At 43.6% G+C, this 22,617-nt stretch overlaps 1 protein-coding gene across 1 annotated transcript in view; it reads right to left on the bottom strand.

The window, feature by feature from the left end:
• Positions 1 to 2,364: 2,364 nt before the first annotated feature.
• blmh (bleomycin hydrolase) overlaps positions 2,365 to 22,617 on the bottom strand; it is an 84,595-nt gene continuing 64,342 nt past the window's right edge. The window contains exon 12 of the mRNA XM_080732186.1: positions 2,365 to 2,680. Within this exon, the coding sequence (XP_080588312.1) occupies positions 2,532 to 2,680 (149 nt within the window). The 3' untranslated portion in view covers positions 2,365 to 2,531. The remainder of the gene's footprint in view (positions 2,681 to 22,617) is intronic.

Below are 22,617 nucleotides of genomic sequence, written 5' to 3' on the forward strand. Positions count from 1 at the left end.
TCTTCACATCTACGTCACTCCGCGTCTCAATGTGTTTGTGGCAAATGTTCCGTTTTACACAACACTATAATGTTCTTATTAATAATCAAGTAAAATCCTTCATGTAATAGCTACAATTAATTGTAATTAGTGGTTAGAATAATCTAAAATTAATAATAATTGTTTTTGAGAATAAAAATCTAATGTTAAATCTACTTTTTTAATTGTTATCGTTTTTAATAATTAATTTCTGTTGCAAAGACTATATTGTCATGCAAACCATGCACCATGGGGCTGTTAAGTCTGACATCATTTTGTAGGCAGAGGAGAAATTTTGGCCCCAAAAAAGCGAATCTTTTTACTATTTTTACTATTTACAAATTTTTCTTCTCTTTGTTGTTGAAAGGAAAGTGGTAGAATTATACTTTAGCCGTTATTTTGGTCTCGGATCTAAGCCGCACCGTTGTATAAGCCGCAGGGTTCAAAACATGGGAAAAAAGCTGCGGCTTATAGTCTGGTAATTACGGTAGGTCTCTTTGTGTTTCGGCTAATATTATTGTCGGCTCATTTTGTATATCATGGTAAAAAAAAGAAATATATATATATATATATATATTGATAAAAATGTCGACCACAAGCCAACATGGTGATGACCCCGAATGTAAGAACTAGTAATCAAACACAACATAACATGCCTGCTACTGATGTTTCATAGTGAGATCGATACGATCGCAAGTTACCGCGACGGGCGACGCGATGTTTATGTTTGGAAATGTGCGGCACGGTCCGACGGCGGCGCTGGTTTACTTGGAAACGCACACGAGTTCTGGGAAAAAAAAAACCCCCCCCCCACGCTGATCACAAGACGCTGATTCACGACGCTGATTCGCCGTATGGATTTCCAAACGAGGAAAACCTCTTCAGTGAGAGCACGCTATCTCCTCTGTGGGCGGAGCTACTGAAGGAATGGCCCTCTCCAGGGACGTGCTGGGCCCCTGATTCAGCCTGGGAAAAAGAGTTGTAGAGGCCCTCATTGCGCGCTATAGAGAGAGATCTCTCTCTATAGCGCTGCTGCTACTCAAAGATTTGCCATTTCAGATCATGACAAGTGACAAGCCAGTGGGCCAATTACTGTAGTGTACATTCATGAGTTATATTTCGTCGTTGTCAGGTGGAAACCTTGTATGTCCAAAACAGTTAGTTTCGTATTTATCACTTTAAAAATGATTTAAACTAGTGAAAACAGACGATCTACAAGCACACAACGCCTCGCACCGCGAGGCGTTGTGTGCTTGTAGATCAGCTGTTTTCACTACTTTTGTGCGACAGCCTTGTATGATGAAGCAGGGCTTTGCTTTGCGAAATAATGTACAAATTTGAAACTTGGAGATCCAAGGTTTCTGCCCGACAGTGATGATTTACTTTGTTGGCCGCCCAGCCCCCAAAATGGAACGAAGGCCGACATTTTATTTTGATTTTTTTCCTAATGGCTGGCCTGGTCCAGGCCGGGAATGAACCGGCCGTTCGGGAGTTGTCCCGCTTTTCCCAATGGCCAGCACGTCCCTGGTGGCTGCCCAACCTAAAAATGACTGAAGCAGTGCTCTTCCGAGCACAGGTCTCCACCAGGCCAGGCGACCCGGTGGTGCTATAAAAGATGAATGTGAAAAATGCCGGGCAAAGGTTTATCCTTAGCCTCTAGGGAGTGCGCATACAAAGTTTTCCACTTATCGGTCGAGTTAAAGGTAAAAACACCAATTGCCCTGTTATAGCGCCACCATGAGGCTGATTTGAGAAATTTGAAGTGGCATTTCTTCCTCTGCCTAGTGGGAACGTGCGCGCCCAATTTCACCAAGATTGCACGCTGTGTTCATGATTTGAGGCATTTCATTCAAAACGGAGCAATCCTGCAAACTCTGGAAGCCAATTGTAGCCAATCAGGATGGAATATGGAAAATCTGACACATCCATGATGATCACATGACTGTAGAGATACTGTCTACCGATTTGTAGGATTTGTGGACAAAATCTCTAAGAGTAGTGTACAGAAATGTGTTTTGCAAACATCGGCCTCATGGTGGCGCTACAGGGCCCGAACAGGGCCATTTGAAAAAAATCAAGGCAGAGGTTCTGAACTGGCATCCAGGGAATGTGTGTGCTCATTTTGGCAGCGACCGGGCCAACGGCGCCGGAGATTAGCTGGTAACAAACTGGAGGACACACGGACGGACGGACGGACGGACGGACGGACGCACGGACGGACAGGGGCTAAAACATACTCTCCCCCAAGCCTTCGGCTGGTGGAGACAATTATCCTAATATGGGCGTATGCCCGGTATGCCAGTCCACCCCAGCAATAAAGCAAGACAAGAAACAAGGTGATTCCAGTAAAAAATGAAAAGAAAAACTTTATTATTATTTTATCTATTATAATGAGGTGTGTGTGGGGGGGGGTAAAACCAGCCTAACGATAGGACTGAAGGGGGCGGGACTTCCAGAGTTATGCCAGGGCTCCCATTGGGTCCCCAGGCAGGAAGGGGGCGGGCCCTCCAGAGTTAAGCCAGGGCTCCCATTGGGTCCCAGGCAGGAAGTACGACAGGCTCCTGCTGCATCACCTCCAGGACCTCGGGAGCCAGGAACTTCTTGTCCACCACCACCTCGTAGACGTACTCAGAGAACCAATCATCTGTCATGATCAGGTACCCTGCGGGAGACGGACAGGAGAGGCAACCAATCAACACTCATGATCAGGTACCCTAGAGCAGGGGTTCCCAAACCTTTCTGTCTCAGGGCACCCCATAAATATTTATTTAATCCGAGCCACCCCTACATTATAATTTTCACTCCCAGCACCTTATATTTATAGAATATCGTCGTTGTCGGGTGGAAACCTTGTATGTCCAAAACCGTTCGTTTTGTTATCATCTATAAAACGTGTCATCTAGGCTGCTCAATGCAGCCTAGATGACACGACACCCCCCCAACCCCCCATGACACACCCCCACCCCCCTAAATATGTTTACATCGAATCTGAATCACACAAACGATTCATTTGGATTCAAAACGGCGATTTCCCCCCGAAAAGCTACAAGTTTGCAAGCCTGTAACTAGAACTGCACGCTGTCCAGGTGCCAACTTGTGCCTTGTGCACAAGTAGGCCATACATGGACTACTACTGCTTGCACAAGTAATGAAGTGTAGTCAGGGAATTGTAATAAAACCTGGGAATAAATTCCTTACCAAACAATTTCTTCACCAATGTGTTGGTAAAGGTGTCTAGTAACATATCTAACAAAGATTGAAATTCAACATCCCTAGGAAAATCTTTGACAGCAAGGGTAATTCTGGGTCTCATTCACTTACTATACACTGTACTATAACACACACACACACACACACACACACACACACACACACACACACACACACACACACACACACACACACACACACACACACACACACACACACACACACACACACACACACACACACACACACACACACACACACACACACACACACACACACACACACACACACACACACACACACACACAGTGTTCTGTGGGCCAGATGTCTGTCAAGAGGAGGCTCTAAAAATACTTAAAACTCCTGCTATTTGTAAATTAATCAGTGCTGGGGTTTGTACAAAGTGTTTGACAACATTTACGTTGCTGGAGATGAGAATGAAGCTGTTTAATAAACCTGACATTCATTCTTCCTGTGCATTGAGAGTCTGCTGGACAAATGTTGGGCTTTCTGACCTCCTGGGTTTCACTGAAACTCAAGGATCTCAGCAGCAAATCTCTCGCCAAAATAACTTTAGTTGAACTGCTTCAAGTGGTTAAAAAAGGAGAAAAAAGGTTTCTATCACACAAAGATTTGGAGGACCCCCTGAACTAACTCTGAGGACCCCCTAGTGGTCCCGGACCCCCTGTTGAAGACCCCTGTTCTAGATAGGACTGAGACTCGAATAAAAAAGATACATTAATAATTGCAGAACCGTTGTGATGGGGCGTGGCATACAGCAGGGGTTTTCAAAGTGGGTGACGGGGCACCCTGGGGTGCCGTGACGGCAATCCAGGGGTGCCACGAGATAATTTGATAATATTTGGAATTTACTTTTGACACTTGAAAAAAAAATTAGCACACAACGCCTCGCACCGCGAGGCGTTGTGTGCTTGTAGATCAGCTGTTTTCACTAGTTTAAATCATTTTTTAAATGATAAATGCAAAACGAACGGTTTTGGACATACAAGGTTTTCACCCGACAACGACGATATGCATGCATGAATTGAATAGCAAATCGAGTGGCAAAGTGAGTTTAACATTGTTTAATGCAATCAGACAGGACTTTTCTGTGTGGATGAATGGGCTGTCAAGACCAGGAAGTAGTTTTTTGCCACTCAGTAGGCTACTGTAAGTACCGGTAAGTACAATACTTGGCGGAGCAAAGCTGTTATGCAAGCCTCTTATTGTTTTAATGGTTGTTAAGTAATGAATCTTTTTTATTCCAAATGGCAGCAGGTCACTCAACACATCATTTGGCTGTGATCCTGACAGACTAGACATTCAGGGAGGAGTGGAAAAACACTTTCCTTAAAAAGGTCTCTAATAAGTGTGTTTTCAGGTTCCTGACCATTAAGGTCCATTGTTCCACCGGGAGGAGAAAGCAGACCCACCCTTTAACCCATTCAGAACGGGTACACATATTATTGTGTATCATTATTTTATGCTTTAACTATTGAAAAATAGCAGATATACAAGCTCACAGCGCGGCACCGAGTGCCTCGCTGCGAGCTTGTAGATCTGCTATTTTTGAAAAATCGTGAAAATTTCTATTTTGACCACATTCTATAAGTGTCTTTTGAATCCTTCTAAGTTTTTTTTTTTTGAAAAACCTATGTTTCTATGTCAGCAATCTGGCCAGCCATCGTCAAAGAAAAGGTCCTTTTCACTGAACTGGAGCTCAGTTAGTCTGTTCTTGAGAGACTACTATGTCAGTGGTTCTCAAGCCTTTTCATGTGAAGGACCCCCAAAATGATATGTATTTGGCCACGGACCCCCATCTCAAAATATTTAGTTCCAGGGACCACCCAGAAGCAAAATTTGAGTTACAAGCGTTCAAAAAACACATTTAAAAATACATTTATTCAAAGATTTGCACACATTTTCACAACTTTTTCAAAAATAGCAGATCTACAAGCTCGCAGCGCGGCACTCGCTGTGAGCTTGTATATCGGCTATTTTTCACTGGTTAACACTAATAGTGCCCCCTTAATCTGAAGGTTGCTTGGTGCCTCGGTGCCACGCAGTTTCCTCCATAGGCCGCCGCTATTATTTTGAAGGGCTGGAAGGGGGTTGTTTTTGTTTTTTTGGATTATCACTTGACGGCAACGATTACGTCATCTAGTCACATGACAGTGTGGGACAAGAAGAGGAAGATGGCTGCGCCCTGCCTTGTGCCTTGTTTACATTTAGATCTGCTGCAAAATGTCTCAAAATGGCTATTTTGTTTAAATGAAGTTTCTTTATGGGCCTCTCCATTGACTTAACATTGAGGAGCTTCACTTCGCGTGCACGCCCAACGTGCGTTGTAAACAAATCGCCGACATTACCGATGCGGGCGGGACATTAAGTAAGTAATAATATCTTTACTGTATATACAGTAAGATTCACAGTCCTCACCGTCAACGGCGCCATGGTATTAACCCTTTCAATGACGGTGAGCGCCGTCTACAGCAGCAGAACAGTTAAAGCATTCAATAATTCTAGGCCTAAATGGGTTAAAACACTCACCCTTCTGCCATCACCTCTGCACCCCACCCTGATGCCCACCCCACTGCGTCACACGGTGGCACGGCTACAGAATGTACCAGGGCATTCACGAATAGTGATTTTTAGTATTCGAATTATTCCACCTCAAAGTATTCTAATAGTCGAATATTTGACAGGACTGGCCAAACTGTCAAATATTAAAGGGCCATTTCACCTCTGGGACAACCCGATCTTATTTTATTGTTGTTTGGGACACGATCAACACAATCCTGAGTTATTTTTTGTGTTCAATCTATGTTTTGAGATATTTTAGTATTTCAGCATGTGCTAGTGATGCAAAACGCATCATATGATGCAAAACGCATTCATCAACAAGGGGCATTGACAACTCATTCTTATGACTTCCTATCTAGACAAGCTTTTATAAACTAAATATTAAAAAAAAAAAAAAAAAACGAAAAAAAAGAAACGAATATTCGACTTCAGTGAACAACATCGAATAGTGACTTTGATATTCGAATAGTCGCATATTTGGTGAATGCCCTAATATGTACCTACACAGACTGAGAGTGTGTGAGAGAGAGAGAGAGAGAGAGAGAGAGAGAGAGAGAGAGAGAGAGAGAGTGGGGTCCAATGTCCAGGAGGAAGTCCTGTTAACAGAGTCTAATGCCTCTTTCTGACATGAACGTGGCCAAGAGCCCAATTAATTCATCACAATTAGGCTTGTGTGTGTGTGTGTGTGTGTGTGTGTGTGTGTGTGTGTGTGTGTGTGTGTGTGTGTGTCTGTGTGTGTGGCAACAGAGAGACACACACACACATAAGAGTTGGAAAAAAGCTGGAGGTGAAATTTAAGCCTTCCGTTCTGTTTCTGTTCTGCCTGCGTTTGTGCAGCGAAGCGGGACACGCACACACTAGGTATTTCTGAGAAAATAAAGGTTGAATGAATCAATCAATCACAAACCGGGGCTTTAAGGGAGTATTCCACTTTCAAAAAAACTTTTGGTCATTTTATCATCTAATCAGGCTTTTATGAACACCCTGAACAGTTTTTAATTTGCTTGATTCAATATTTAGATATTTGATGTAAATGTTACCAGGCCCTCCAGGCCCAGTTCCTCTCCCCACACACACCCATTGTAACTTCAAACTCCATTTTAACCATTATAGATTCATTAAAAACACCCATTATTTTTTCTGGTGACTGGTGTTTTTTCAATAACTTTTTTCATTTATTTGTAATAATTATTTTGGAAAATGGAAAAAATTAAATACAATAAAATATTATTAAAAATAAATGAAAACAGTTATCGAAAAAACACGGCCTGCTCATGTATTAGGAGGGTAGTATGAGTCACCAGCAAAAATAATGGGTGTTTTTAATTAATCTATCATGGTTAAAATGGAGTTTGAAGTTACAATGGGTGTGTATGTGCAGGAGGAGAGCCTGGTAACATTTACATCAAATATCTAAATACTGAATGAAGCAAATTAACATCTGTTCAGGGTGTTCATAAAAGCCTGACTAAACACTAAAATGACCAAAAGTTTTTTTGAAAGCAAAATATCCCTTTAAACTTTGCTTCAGTCCACTCTGACATTGGGAGTAGGACATTATGATATTAATTGAATTGCTTGTATATTTGTTGATTTCTTTGTTTTCTTTGTATTATTTGGCATGACTATTCTTAATTCCTTAATGTTATAGTTTCTTGTTATTTTCAATGATACTATAGAGGACATCAGAAGGCACTGTGTACTTTTAAAGTCACATGACCATGTCAACACAGCTGTCTGAAATGAGTGATCACATTGATTGTTTCTGATTGGTTGCTTGCACCAGTGTACTGTATTCAGTGAGTCTGTCAGCCATTTGTGAATTTCGCTTGATAACGATCTGACGTCCGAAACCTTGCTCTTGGCCGGGGAGCCACAGGGGACCTGTGATGTCATGACATACTTGTCCTATTAATTTGGTCATTAAGGTACACAGAATGAGAGGCCTGCTCTGCTGGAAACATTGCGAAAAGAAGTTATGTCCATTTGTATATTCACTGTCCCGTCGACTTCACTGTACAGGAAAATAATAAAAAATGCAGCTTTCCCCACAAAACGGTGAAAAGTGATGACTCGTCACTTTTCACCGTTTCGAGAGGCTGAAGTCTAGCCCAAGAAATGTTTTTCATGCAAAACAAAAGCTTGCAATGGATTCAGAATCATGAAGAACCCCTAGTTTGACCCCTCACATGCTACTTAAAGCAGATTTATTTTTTGTATTCCTTTCCTGTGTAGTGAAGTCGATGGGACAGTGAATATACAAATGTCCATAACTTTTTTTCGCAATGTTGCCGGCAGAGCAGGCCTCTCATTCTGTGTACCTTAATGACCAAATGAACAGAAAAAAACTAAAATAAAAAGTACGTCATGACGTCACAGGTAAAACCCTATTCTTTGAGCTTTTGGGCCTGTGGCTCCCCGACTAGAGCAACTCGCGGGTTCATCTGTCTCAGCACCAGATTCCTTCCTAATGTTTTGTTACCCACGCACCTGCTGGAGAGGAGCTGGGTGTGCCAAAGCCTTCTCTTACGACATTGTGAAGCTTTTTAGATCGCTTGTTTTCGGTGTGCGAAAGACACACTTCCACAGCACTACAAGCTGCTGACTTCTAATGGAACCCAAATGACTTGATCGTTGGCGATCGACTAAGAAACTTTAAACCTGTGAGATTTTTTATTTTTTACCGTCTGTATTTTCTTCTCCCTCTGGCGTACCAGGGAGCGAAGCCCCGCCCCCCACCTCGCCGTGTGTGTGTGTGTGTGTGTGTGTGTGTGTGTGTGTGTGTGTGCGTGTGCTGCGTCATGGCACGGTGTCTGGTCGGGTGTGTTTGTGTGCGGTACCGTACTGAACCGTACAGTGTACTGTATGTACAGTACGTGTTCCTTCCTGGAAACCAGGGGAGTGTGGGGGTGGGGGGGGGTGTAGTGGGACTGAGTTACTAGGGCCTTAATTATTTTATACTTTAGCTATTGGAAAAATAGCAGATATACAGATATATTTGAAGTGCCGCGCTGCGAGCAAAGTCGTGAAAATGTGTGCAAAAATCTTTGAATATATGTATTTTTTAACATTTGTAACTCAATTTTTTCTTTGGGGGGGGGGGGGGGGTCTCTGGAACTAAATATTTTGAGATGGGGGTCCGTCGTCAAATACATATCATTTTGGGGGTCCTTCACATGAAAACGTTTGAGCACCACTGACATGGAAACATAGGTTTTTAAAAAAAAAAACTTTGAAGGATCTGAAATATTCAAAGACTTGTAGCAGATCTACAAGCTCGCTGTGAGCTTGTATATCTGCTATTTTTCAATAGTTAAAGCACAAAATGATGCGTAATAATGCGTTCCCAGTCTAAATGGGTTAAACCCCCTCCTCCCCCTATGAAGAACATTTAAGGGGGGGGGGCCCGCAGTGAGTCCTTGCACCCAGGGCCCTGGATTTGGTGTGACGCCCCTGCTGGACACGCGGCGTGTGCTCGGCGTGTTGGGTGGCGTGTTGGGTGGCGTGTGCTCGGCGTGTTGGGTGGCGTGTGCTCGGCGTGTTGGGTGGCGTGTTGGGTGGCGTGTTGGGTGGCGTGTTGGGTGGCGTGTTGGGTGGCGTGTGCTGGGCGTGTTGGGTGGCCGCGAGGAGCATGGCCGCCGTGACACTTGTTTATTGACCAGGGCTAAAACCAGATCTGAATGTTCTGCTCTCCACTCTCATCTTCCTCCGTTCTAACAGAGCAGCTCAAAGCCTTTCCCTAAAGGCAAACAGCGGGCGCTCAGAGCACACAAACAGCAGGTTCCACTCTCGAGTCTTGGGAGCCAATATGAGGCCCAACATTATTTAACGCTTTAACTATTGAAAAATAGCAGATATACAAGCTCACAGCGCTGCACCGAGTGCCGCGCTGCGAGCTTGTAGATCTGCTATTTTTGAAAAAGTCGTGAAAATGTGTGCAAATCTTTGAATGTATTTTCAAAGCGAACGTTTGTAACTCAAATTTTGCTTCTGGGTGGTCCCTGGAACTAAATATTTTGAGATGGGGGTCCGTGGCCAAATACATATCATTTTGGGGGTCCTTCACATGAAAAGGTTTGAGCACCACTGACATAGTAGTCTCTCAAGAACAGACTAACTGAGCTCCAGTTAAGTGAAAAGGACCTTTTCTTTGACGATGGCTGGCCAGATTGCTGACAGAGAAAAATAGGCTTTTTCAAAAAACCTTAGAGGGATTCAAAAGACACTTATAGAATCGGGTCAAAATTCAAATTTTCAAGATTTTTCAAAAATAGCAGATCTACAAGCTCACAGCGCGGCACTCGGTGCCGCGCTGTGAGCTTGTATATCTGCTATTTTTCAATAGTTAAAGCATAAAATAATGATACAAAATAATGTGTACCCGTTCTGAACGGTTTAAAGGCAAATAGCGGGCTCTCAGAGCACACAAACAGCCGGTTCTGCTCTAGAGTCTTGGGAGCCAATATGAGGCCCTTTAAGAGGATTTAAAGTAGCCATGAGGCCCAAAGGGCAGGAGCCTATCTGTATCCTCTAGTGCAGGGGTTCCCAAACTTTTTTGTCTCAGGTCACCCCATAAATATATGTTTTAATCCGAGGCACCCCTACATTATAATTTTCAGTTCCAGCACCTTATATTAACACATCTGGTGCCAACCCCGAGTTTCCCAAGTTTGAAAAGGTACCACCCCTGTGCCAACCCCGAGTTTCCCGAGTTTGGGCCGTTTTTGAAGAAAACATTTTTTTTTTTCAACTTTGTTTTTTTTCAAACTTTTTTTTTGGACCTCCAGAAATGTATTAGGCATGATTGCGATCGCGAAATTGCATGTTTAACCCCCATACCAACCCATTCTTTCAAACATGGCAGCCATGTTTGTTTACATCTGAAGAAAACATAATGGCTGATAAATCATGAATGCTTGAACGGATTTCCAAGCAGATTTTTTGTTTGAAAGCTGTGAACAGTGTGCACACACGTGGTGCATCATCTAGGCATGGGCGTGCACGATCCGTGCACTATAAATTACATGGAAGTCTATGGAGACCATGGCATCGCGGGACATTGAAGAGAAAAAATCATTGCAACATAAGTGTTAATAGCATATCGTCGTTGTTGGGTGGAAACCTTGTATGTCCAAAACCGTTCGTTTTGTATTTATCATCATATAAAAGCCGATCTACAAGCCGTCCTACAAGCACGCATTGTGTGCTTGTAGATCGTCTGTTTTCACTAGTTTTGTTCGACAAGTCTTTACCAAAAGACGTACACATCTGAAACTTGGAGATATGAGGTTTCTGCCCGATATTTTAGTGATTATGTTGCGAGGAAAACGTTGAGATAATAGCCATTTTTGGTTAGAACTGACTGAAAATAACTTTGTACTTCACGTTTAAAATTATACTAAATATTTTTTCAAGTGTCCAAATAAATTCCAAATATTATCAAATGATCTCGCTGCACCCCTGGACTGCCGTCACGGCACCACAGGGTGCCCCGTCACCCACTTTGAAGCCCCCTGCTCTAGGGTAAGGGGTCTTCAACAGGGGGTCCGCGGGGATACTGCAGGGGGTCCCCGAAATTGTTGGAGAACAATTATTATATTTATTAAAAAAGAAATGATCATATTTTAACAGGGGACCCCCCACCCTGACGAGCACTAAGAGTTGAGGCATTACATTTTGTATAGCACGGTTCTATTGTGAAAATAGCAGATCTACATGCTCACAACGCCTCACGTTGCGAGGTGTTGTGGACATGTAGATCATCTAGTTTCACAATTTCTGCCTCTAATACTTGGCCAATGTTTAATTTGTCATTTTAGAGTTATTAAAAAATCCTTGAATTGTCACTTTAGAAATGTGCAGATACCCTCTATACCCTTAAAACTTTGTTGGTTTGTTTACTGTTGAGAGAGAAAACAATGTTGCACATTAAGTTAATGATTTGAGGAACCCCCCTAAAATAATGTAAGGACCCCCTTGGGGGTCCCCACCCACAGGTTGAGAACCTGTGGGTGTTTTTTTTTTTTTATATCGTCACCCCTCTAAATAAATGTTCATCCACGGCACCCCTGTGTTACACTGTTGTTATGCAAATGTGATTAGATAGGCTATATAATATGGCGTGTTGTCACTCTAATCTATGGGGACACATTCTAGCATGCAAAGCGCAAGCACTGTTCTTTGCCGTTCCTGCGTGGGAAATATAGTGGCCACACGGCGTCCGGTCGCGTCTGGCCTCGAAAGCGCCACTGTTAACAACCAAAGTGCGTGTCTTCAATTCCAATGTAAAATCCGTCGTCCTCTAGGGTTCAGAGACGTGGAGAATGAGGAAACGAAGGTTGTAGAAGATAAAGACTTTTATAAACGTATAGTAGGGCAGGAGAGAGGTAGCCTGGCGGGCCATACCACTCACTCATTCCTTCCCCAGGATGAGGTCAGGCCTTGGCGGTGGCGGAGATATGAATAGGGCAAAAGTGTGACGTGACAGACAAACTGACAGACAGACTGACTGACTGACAGCCGGTGGAGGTTTTGATAGCAACTGTGACCTGATTTATTCATACAAAGATCCTGTCCTTCCAACAGCCCTGCGTTGAGCCAACAGCCTGTCCTGCTGTCCTGTGGGTCCTTTCAGCTCTCATAATGTAAAACCTTGTTAAACACATAAATCTGGTCCTGACAGGCCACCGTAACCTGAGCCACGGCCAGGGAGCCTCCCCGGGTATGGGAACAAAAACATCTCGTCTCTCTCAGAGAACCAGGACCGCTCGTTGCCAAGTCCTTTCCTTATAAGCGACGTTGGCCTTGTTATTTTTCCTGTAAAGTCTCAAATATTGGTAGTGGCAGGTTGTGTTTTTTTTTGGGGGGGGGGTCTCGTTTCTAAAGTGTACTTGCTTATTTGGGCGTGCTTCCTAATTTTAGCTTTGATTAATGTTTAAACCAGTGTTCCTCAAACTGTTTGATGTCAAGGAAAATAGTTGAAAATAGTTGGTTTCAGGTTTGTGTTTTTAAAGGAGTAGTTCACCTCCAAAATGACTTTCTCTCTATTGATTACTCACACCATGGAGACTTGAGTTCAATAATATTTTTTGTTTGCGTTGCATTGTCGCATGCAGATTGGTGTGAGTAATCAATAGGAAAAAGTCATGTTGGGCTTGAACTACTCCTTTAAAGCAGATCTACAAGCTTGTTTTTAAATAGCCAATGCATATAGATAGGGTCAAAGTGATCAGGTGTCCCAGTTGCTATTGTCATAGACATGGTTCCTTATTGCTAAGCTTCAGTCAATCGTCTCGTATCCAGAGGTAGAGATGATTATCCATGCCTTCGTCTCCTCTCGATTGGACTAAACTAAATCAACTCTCTCTTCACTAGAGATGGGGCTGGAAACACCAGCCTGTCACACACTCCATAACAAATGTATTGATTACCCGGTATCAATCAATAAGCTTTACCAAGCCTGTTATCCAGCATAGCAGCCCATGATGTCATGTTTAAACAATCAAGACAAGAGGTCATCAAGATATTATTACAGTACTATTCATAATATAAAGCCATTTAACACTTATTGCACAACAATGAATGATTGTTTTAATGATAGGCAAATATAGTTTACTTTTGTCAATTGTCATCTTCATAGATGGTGGTCAGCCACAAACTCACAGTCACAACAACTGGCCAATAACAAAAGATACCAGTTCTGTTCAGAATTTTTCGTCTCACGTCTTTCTACAAAATATTAGACAACACTCAATGGATAAAAGCCCGGCTCAATGAGCAGGATCGATAAGGTGCCCTTTATCAATACAATTTACTACTTACTCAATTAGTACTCTTCCCCTGCCTCAGTAAAACGACGGTGGACCGCCTCCAACTAATCTAAAATGCAGCAGAAGGTGCCACATTATCACTCCAGTTCTGGCATCCTAATGTCAGGGTCCAGTTCAAGGTCCTGATGCTCACTTATAGCTCTGCATGGTCAGGCTCCAGGACCTTCTAGCTGTGAGGTGAGACGCTACAGCAGACTGCACCACCGTGCTCCTAGGCTCCCGGATTCTTAACTGACTGCTCCCAGGGTGTTGCAGGTCCCTAAGGTCTGCTGAACAGCCTCTGGTAGAGGGTTTCCCAGGGTGTTGCAGGTCCCTAAGGTCTGCTGAACAGCCTCTGGTAGAGGGTTTCCCAGGGTGTTGCAGGTCCCTAAGGTCTGCTGAACAGCCTCTGGTAGAGGGTTTCCCAGGGTGTTGCAGGTCCCTAAGGTCTGCTGAACAGCCTCTGGTAGAGGGTTTCCCAGGGTGTTGCAGGTCCCTAAGGTCTGCTGAACAGCCTCTGGTAGAGGGTTTCCCAGGGTGTTGCAGGGCCCTAAGGTCTGCTGAACAGCCTCTGGTGGAGGTTTTCCCAGGGTGTTGCAGGGCCCTAAGGTCTGCTGAACAGCCTCTGGTGGAGGTTTTCCTGCTCCCAGGGTGTTGCAGGTCCCTAAGGTCTGCTGAACAGCCTCTGGTGGAGGTTTTCCCAGGGTGTTGCAGGGCCCTAAGGTCTGCTGAACAGCCTCTGGTGGAGGGTTTCCCAGGGTGTTGCAGGGCCCTAAGGTCTGCTGAACAGCCTCTGGTGGAGGTTTTCCCAGGGTGTTGCAGGGCCCTAAGGTCTGCTGAACAGCCTCTGGTGGAGGTTTTCCTGCTCCCAGGGTGTTGCAGGTCCCTAAGGTCTGCTGAACAGCCTCTGGTAGAGGGTTTCCCAGGGTGTTGCAGGGCCCTAAGGTCTGCTGAACAGCCTCTGGTAGAGGGTTTCCCAGGGTGTTGCAGGTCCCTAAGGTCTGCTGAACAGCCTCTGGTGGAGGGTTTCCCAGCACTGAACTAAAAACTAACGCTGACAGAAGGCCTTTCAGGCTGCAGAGCCTAAACTTAGGACCGCTCTTATATGAGAGCTGCAGCCTCTGTGGAGCATTTCTAAAAACAACCTTAAAACATTACTATATGAACAGGTGTTTGTTGACAGTACGCCATTTTAGTTCCCATGCTTGTGTTGTCGTCCTGCTTGAGAAGAATGGCACTGACTTGTTCTGCTTTAACCCATTTAGAACTGAGGTCGATTCTAAAAACAGCCTCTAAATCGTGACCCAAGTTTTTGGACAAACTTCAAATTTGTATTAAAAAAAGGATAAAGTTTTTTCACTGTACTGTATGTAAAGCACTTTGTGAGATCTTTCTGTAGAATGTGCTATAGCAGGGGTGGGCAACATTGGCACAGGGGAGGCTGATCACTGGCACCCTGGCAGAGGTGTGAGAGAGAGGATTTATATTTTAAACGTGGTCAATTAAATTAAGTAACCTAATTTGCAGAACATTACATCCTGCATTCATTCAAACTCAGAACCTTGACTGGGGAGGGAGTCAGGGTGAGGGTTAGGGTTAGGGTTAGTTAGTTAGAGTTTAATGATCCTTATAACGACACGTCAGAAGTGTGACGGTTTGTCATTAGAATAGAATGTATGTTGACATGGAACACTGAATATATAGTGCAGTGTTTCTCAACCACTGAATATATAGTGCAGTGTTTCTCAACCACTGAATATATAGTGCAGTGTTTCTCAACCACTGTCAATGTCAATATTTCTCAGGTGGATTCATACAAATACTTGGGTGTGCATATTGACAGCAAGTTATCCTGGGATGTCCATGTTAATCATGTGTGTACTAAGATCCAGCAGAGACTTCACTTTCTGCGTAGGCTCAGGGTGTTTGGTGTCCAGCAGAGAGTGAGGTTGCTTTTCTATCATGCTGTGATCGGCACAGAAAAGAAATGGCATTCAGTGGACACCCTGGACACAGCTAGATGACCTTGATTTTGCGGATGACCTGGCCCTCCTTTCCCACACCCAACAACAAATGCAAGAAAAAACTAATACAGTCTCAGAAAACTCAACACGCCTTGGCCTCACAATTCACAGAGGAAAGAGCAAGGTCCTCAAAATAAAAACAGACAGCGTTACTCCCATCACCCTAGATGGTGAAGCACTAGAGGAGGTGGAGAGCTTCACCTATCTGGGAAGTATTGTTGACAAACTGGGCGGGACAGATGCCGACGTAAAAGTGAGGATTGGCAAGGCAAGGGTAGCTTTCCATCAGCTGAAAAATGTCTGGGGATCCTCAGATTTGCCCTCAAACACCAAGATCAGGATCTTCAATTCAATGGTGAAACCTGTTCTGCTGTATGGAGCAGAAACCTGGAGAACAACGGTTTGCACCATGAACAGAATCCAGACCTTTATCAACACCTGCCTTCGAAGAATCCTCAGAATCCGCTGGCCAAACAAAATCAGTAACCTGGAGCTGTGGCAGCGAACAGGACAGCACCCTGTAGAGAAAGAAATCCTCCAAAGACGCTGGCGATGGATTGGCCACACTCTTCGCAAACCTGCAACAAGTATCACAAGATACGCCCTTTTCTGGAACCCACAAGGGAAAAGGAAGAGGGGCAGACCAAGAAACACCTGGCGGCGTGACCTTGATGCAGATGTGAAGAGGTCTGGCCACACATGGGGACAGCTGGAGAACCTGGCCCAGGACCGGGATGCCTGGAGAGCTCTTGTTCGTGGCCTATGCCCAAGGTTGGGCGATAGGCGTAAGTAAAGTAAGTAAGTAAGTGATCGAGAGTATTTTCCGGATACAAATACTCATTAATTCCCATATCCGTTAATCTGCTAAACTCAGGCCGTTAGTAGGGGTGATGACTAGTGTAATGTAATGTAATGTACAGTATGCACTTGACCTGTATGTCAGCACTGTGTGTTGTGCACTATTCGTTGTAATTTACTTTCTGTCTGTCTTGTCATGTTGTATGTTATTATGTATGCTATGTATGTTATGTATGTTATGTATGTTGTGTATGTTGTGTATGTTATGTATGTTATGTATGTTGTGTATGTTATGTTATGTTGTATGTTATGTAGCAGCCTGCATGTCCAAGACAAATTTCCTTCGGGACCAAATAAATTAATCTTGAATCTTGTGCCCGGGGACCTTTGGTGTGCCCCTGAGAAGGATCAAGTGTGCCCCTTGAAACTGCTTGAAAGCCAGTATTGTATTTATCATTTTAAAAATGATTTAAACTAGTGAAAACAGCAGATCTACAAGCTTGTAGATCTGCTGTTTTCACTACTGTTGTGCGACAGCCTTGTATGATGAAGCTGGACTTTACTTTGTGAAGAAACGTACAAATCTGAAACGTACAAGGTTTTCTTCCCGACAGTGACGATATTTACACCCCCGTATTATGTTAGTGTGCCCATGGATTCTTGGGACATGAAAAGTGTGCCCATGCAGAAAAAAAGGTTGAGAAACACTGATCTAGAGAATAAATACATGGCTCTTCGTTTCAAAAAGGTTGCCGATCCCTGTGCTTCATCAATAAAAACTACTTTTCTCTCGCAAAACATGGCGACAGACACTGATCATGACCAGTTTTAGAGGGACCACTTCTTCAGAGTTAAGCCCTTTGCACACAGGCGCGTTTATCCGCACGGATAAAACGGACAATTTCATTTTTTAAGAGAAAACAATGATTCTCTACGACCTCATGCACACCGGATCCGAATTAGCTGTGCGACGAGTGGCTGCGGCCGTGCGTTTTTTTCTCGATCGAACCCAGTTCGATTCGTGCGTCTTGTCGCATGCGGTAAAAAACTCATCACTCCTTTTATGACTCCTTTTGGGATCCGCAGCGCCGATTCCTCACAGCATTGCACACCAAATCCAATGAGTTTTATTCATGCAGCAAACGAAAATCAAACCTCGGTTCGAAGTGGAGCGGTGAATTTGAGCAGCTGTACCCTATGTGAGTGAGTGAGTGAGTGTAAACTGTGCCTGTGAGTGAGTGGTGAGTGTGCCTGGCCTGCACAAAACAGCGCCCCTCCTTTAACTAGTGTGTTGTGTGTGGCCACTCAAGGTATTGCCCAGGCTACGGACAGGGCCAGCCAGCCACCCAGCCAGCCAGCCAGCCAGCCAGCCACATACCCACGGATATACCTGTTCATTGGGAGCGCTTTCACCGCTCCAAAAAAAACGCAACTGTCCTGTGTGCAAACTCAGAGTCCCGTCAGAGTGAAAGGGACCCCTCTCTCCTCCCCCCTCCCCTCGCGGAGGCCCGCTGGTTCAATATTGACCCAGCGCTGTGTAAAAGTAGGAGTGGTGCCACGGACGCACACACAGAGACATCAATCTGCTGGAGCTGCTCAGTCCAGGAGGCAACACAAAGACACAGCCGTCACCCTGACACCCTCTGGCCTCTGCTCCAGGAGAGAGGACACCACAAGAACTTTAAACCACTAAGTCCTGCAACGCATTAATACTTTAACTGTTTAAAAAAATAGCAGATCTACAATCTCACAGCGTGGCACCGAGTGCCGCGCTGCAAGCTTGTAGAGGGGGGGTCACAGACCCAGCTAAAACAATTAGAATATTGTGTAAAACAACGTCATAACGGACTGCAGAAACTTCCCACTTCAAGAAACTCTGACTTCGAAAGGTTGACATTTCTCTATTATAAATCCTTGTTTTAGTGTTTCAGGCAAAAATCTGGCACACAGTTAGAACATGCCATATGGACATTTTTTGGCTATAGGGGCATCGCAGATTTGTCTTGGGAAACTTGTGGGAGCCAATCAAGTTGGGCTCTCATAGAGTTTACTATAGAGTAAAATAATACAAAAAATAAATATGCTTTAAGTAGCATGTGAGGGGTCAAACTAGGTGTTTTTCGGGAAAAACATTCCTTTCCGAGAAACGGCCGCCACAAAACTTTGAAAAGTGATGACTCATCACTAAACCATAGTTTTATGGGGTCCGTTTTTAGCCCAAGGAATGTTTTTCCTGCAAAACAAATGTTTGCATTGGATTCAGAATCCCCAAAAAACACCTAGTTTGATCCCTTACATGCTACTTAAAGCATTTATTTTTTGTGTTATTTTACTCTATAGTAAAGTCTATGAGAGCCCAACTTTGATTGGCTCCCACAAGTTTCCCAAGACAAATCTGCTATGGCCCTATAGCCAAAGATGTTCCATATGGCATGTTCTAACTGTGTGCCAAATTTCATGCTTCTTTCATAAAGTGCACGATTCCATCAAAATACTGCCTGAAACGCCTGGACTATTTTGAGTGGTCTCCTGTAATATTGTAATATCTTGAAATATGGACTTTTGGTATTCAAATTCAAATTAAAAAAAAAAAAAAAAAAAAAAAAAAAAAAACGTTTTGGAATAATTGACTGAATGTGCCAACTGTGACCCGTTGTGAGCTTGTAGATCTGCTATTTTTGGTGAACCTCCTAGAAGAACAGGGATGCTGGGATGTTGTTATTTAGAACATAATATGAGAATTTCAAGAAATATATCAAAGTTTCAAGAAAATGTACTTTTACACAATATTTTAATTTTTCCGAGATGGATCTTCTGTATATAAATAATTCTAAAAGTTTGAGTAGCACTGACATAGAAACATAGTTTTTTCAGAAAACCGTCTAGAAGACATTTAGAAGGTATTTCTCAGGCCTTAGTGGGTTAAAAACAAGCCAAAGGGGAGAGTTTAAACACTTAAAGTAGTAATTCACTGCCCTCCGAAAAAAACTACTTTTTGTTTTATATCAATTACTCAACTGGTGCTGGCTGGGAATGCAAGGAGAATGTTTAGTTTGTACAACATTACTTTTTACGCTGAATGAAGAGTCCACAAACATAGAATAGAGAATCACAAGTCAAAAATACAATAAAAAGGTCAGTTTATAATAAAAAAATGGAGTTTGAAGTTACAATGGGTGTGTGTGGGGAGAAAAGCCCATACGTTGTTTCCCTGTTGAAAGTGGAATATCCCTTTAAGGTTAGGGTTAGGGTAAGAGATAGGTTGGAAAGGAGAGATGCACCCCAATACAACATGTGTGTACTAAATTATATAAAATGTTTCACAAATAGATGATTCTTTGAAGATTTCTTAGAATCTAAAAGCTCAAATCTTTCCTCATCCCCATGTTGGTGTCCTCTTTGTGTTCGGTCAGAAAGCGTTCATTTATTTGGAGTTCCATCTAATCCATCTAATCCCCCAAACCTTCTGATCTTCATCCCACAGAGTCATCCTCCTCTCTCCTTTCTGCTGCTGCCAAACCACCACTAAATACATGGACTCAACTTCTAAAACTTTACTCTTACTGTATTTGAGTCCATTTTTCAAAACGTTATGCTTCTGCTCAGCGACATCTCAGGCACAATTAGTTGCTAATGTTACTATGCAGATTTATATTACTAGTAAGACGCCTCAGGGCCCTAAAGGGCGAGGTCGCGCCATGTCTTGGGCCATCTGGCCAGTGATGTATGTCGGACCACTTACCCATATATGGAGACCCCTGGTACCCATATATGGAGATCCATGTACTGTATATGGAGATATGCTTTGAGAGCCCAAACATGCTTACTCAGTTAATCGTTATGTGAATGTCCTATGACATCTATACTGAATTTCCCCCTTGGGATAATAAAGGTATCTATCTATCTATCTATCTATCTGCTGGAAGTTATGCAGGAACGCCTACTGAGTGGCAAAACACACATTTCTGCCATTGACAGCCCATACATCCAAACAGAAAAGTCCTTTCTGATTGTATTAAACAAAGTTAAACTCACCAACATTGCGGCTGTACTGAAAGCTTGAATTATCCTCTTTCTATCTGCAAAGTTTTTGTTTTATAAAAATCCACCATAGGCATGTTATGAGCTACTTTCTGTCAAGACATTCTGTGCAGGTTTTTATTTTTCCAAATGTCAGAGTTTGGAAGCACTCGTTTTCAACAACACAGATCTGCTGCCTCCTGCATTATGTGCCATTTAGAAACAGGTGGTATGCAGGGCCGTTGAGTGATTTGCAACTAACACATCCAAACTCCATGCAATGCTCCAAGCTGCTCAATGTTTTGCCACTCAGTCTAGATTAGGGGGGCGGGTCCCAGTGGACGTGCAGACCCTCTATTAAGAATACAGGCATGTTACTTACAGGCATCAGAGACCTTCTATACTGTAGGCCAGTGTTTCTCAACCACTGGTCCTGGGGACCGTTGCTGTGCCCCTGAGAAGGGTAAAGTGTGCCCCTTGAAACTGCTTGAAAGCCAGTGTTGTATTCATCATTTTAACTAATTTACTGCCTATGACAAGTATGACGAGTTATAAAAACTAGCCCTTACCCGTTCAAAGATATGAGCTCTGAAATGATGTGCAGTGTGTGGGTTATGGGATGTGCACTGTGCACACAGTATATGAGGGATGGAAAGTAACTTTAACTGGTGCTTACATTATAATATGTAGGAGCATCAATGTAAGAAATACCCGTTTCGTTTAATGGCTACAGAGATACTGTGTACCGATCTGCATCTATAACGGGGCCAGACAACCACCCCCCCCCCCCCCCCCCACACACACACACACACACACACACACACACACACACACACACACACACACACACACACACACACACACACACACACACACACACACACACACACACAGCTGGTTAAACATGTTGCCTCATGCTAGATGCAGAATAGATAAGCCTCATGCTAGATGCAGAATAGATAGTAGATACACCATAAAAATGCTAATATACAGCATATGATTTGTGAAAGTGACAAACGGGCTTCACAGTTATGTCAGGTGTGTTCATATGCTAATGGTGATGCGATTTCAGATCAATTGCTCCAGCCATTGAGGAGAAACGCTGTGACAGACACTCAGACACTCAGACACTCAGACAGACAGACACTCACTCAGACATTCCGAAAATTATATGTTAGATAAGTCCCCTCTGCCTATGTCGAGTATGACGAGTTATCAATTAGTATTAACTCTCCTACTGCCAGATTATTTATTTATTTATTGGGTCTGGTGCCATCAAAAAGCGGCTTACCTTTGCGACGTTATAGCAGATAGACAGACCTTTATTTATTTATTTATTTTTATTGTGCAATAGTGCACTTTGGTCTGCCAGGCAGCAGAGGGCGGCGTCATGCGAGAATGAATGTGAATTTGCCTGTTATGTGTTGAAGAAGAAGAAGACCAGTCACTGGCCACAGAGCCTTACAGCCAGAGGAAATCAACAAGGAAGTGAATTGTTCTCCGTTGATCTAACGCATAATGGATTTTTTACACCATCACCGCGGAAAATGTGTTTACAGTAGACGGCCGCGCGACCCCTCATCAGCTTACAGTCATCAGACGAACGAACCGAACGAGCGCCGTATTGGCATCGAGGTTCTGTAAAAAATGGGGCGAACGTTAACGTTCAAAGCGTGGGGAGAGTTAATAACTATAAAACAAAAAAGTATGATCGCCGATTCGCCGTCCATAGCGCTCTATGGAAGGGCCCTATTCACAAAAAACGGATCCAGATCTTCCAAAACGGAAATGGGGGGGCGGGACAACGACGCCTGTATCCCGTCTGCCGAAATCCCATCCGGTAGAATGTTACACAACACCCACGCTGGGCTCAATCGGTTTCGCTTTGGGAAATGGCAGGCTGTTGGGCTCCGTAGCTTACCGTGACTGGATCGTATGGTGAATGGAATCGGTGAACCATCGCGCAATGGATTCGCGCGCGCGCCCACGTTAAAGGTAGGCAAAATCCTGGCGGTGTGGACCCTCAGAAGGGGTCTTAAAAGGGCGGTAAATGAGTTAAAAATGATTTAAACTAGTGAAAACAGCCGATCTACAAGCACACAACGCCTCGCGGTGCGAGGCGTTGTGTGCTTGTAGATCTGCTGTTTTCACTACTG

The sequence above is a fragment of the Nannobrachium achirus genome (genome assembly GCF_963921795.1).
Source record: "Nannobrachium achirus genome assembly, chromosome: 8".
Lineage (NCBI taxonomy): Eukaryota > Metazoa > Chordata > Actinopteri > Myctophiformes > Myctophidae > Nannobrachium > Nannobrachium achirus.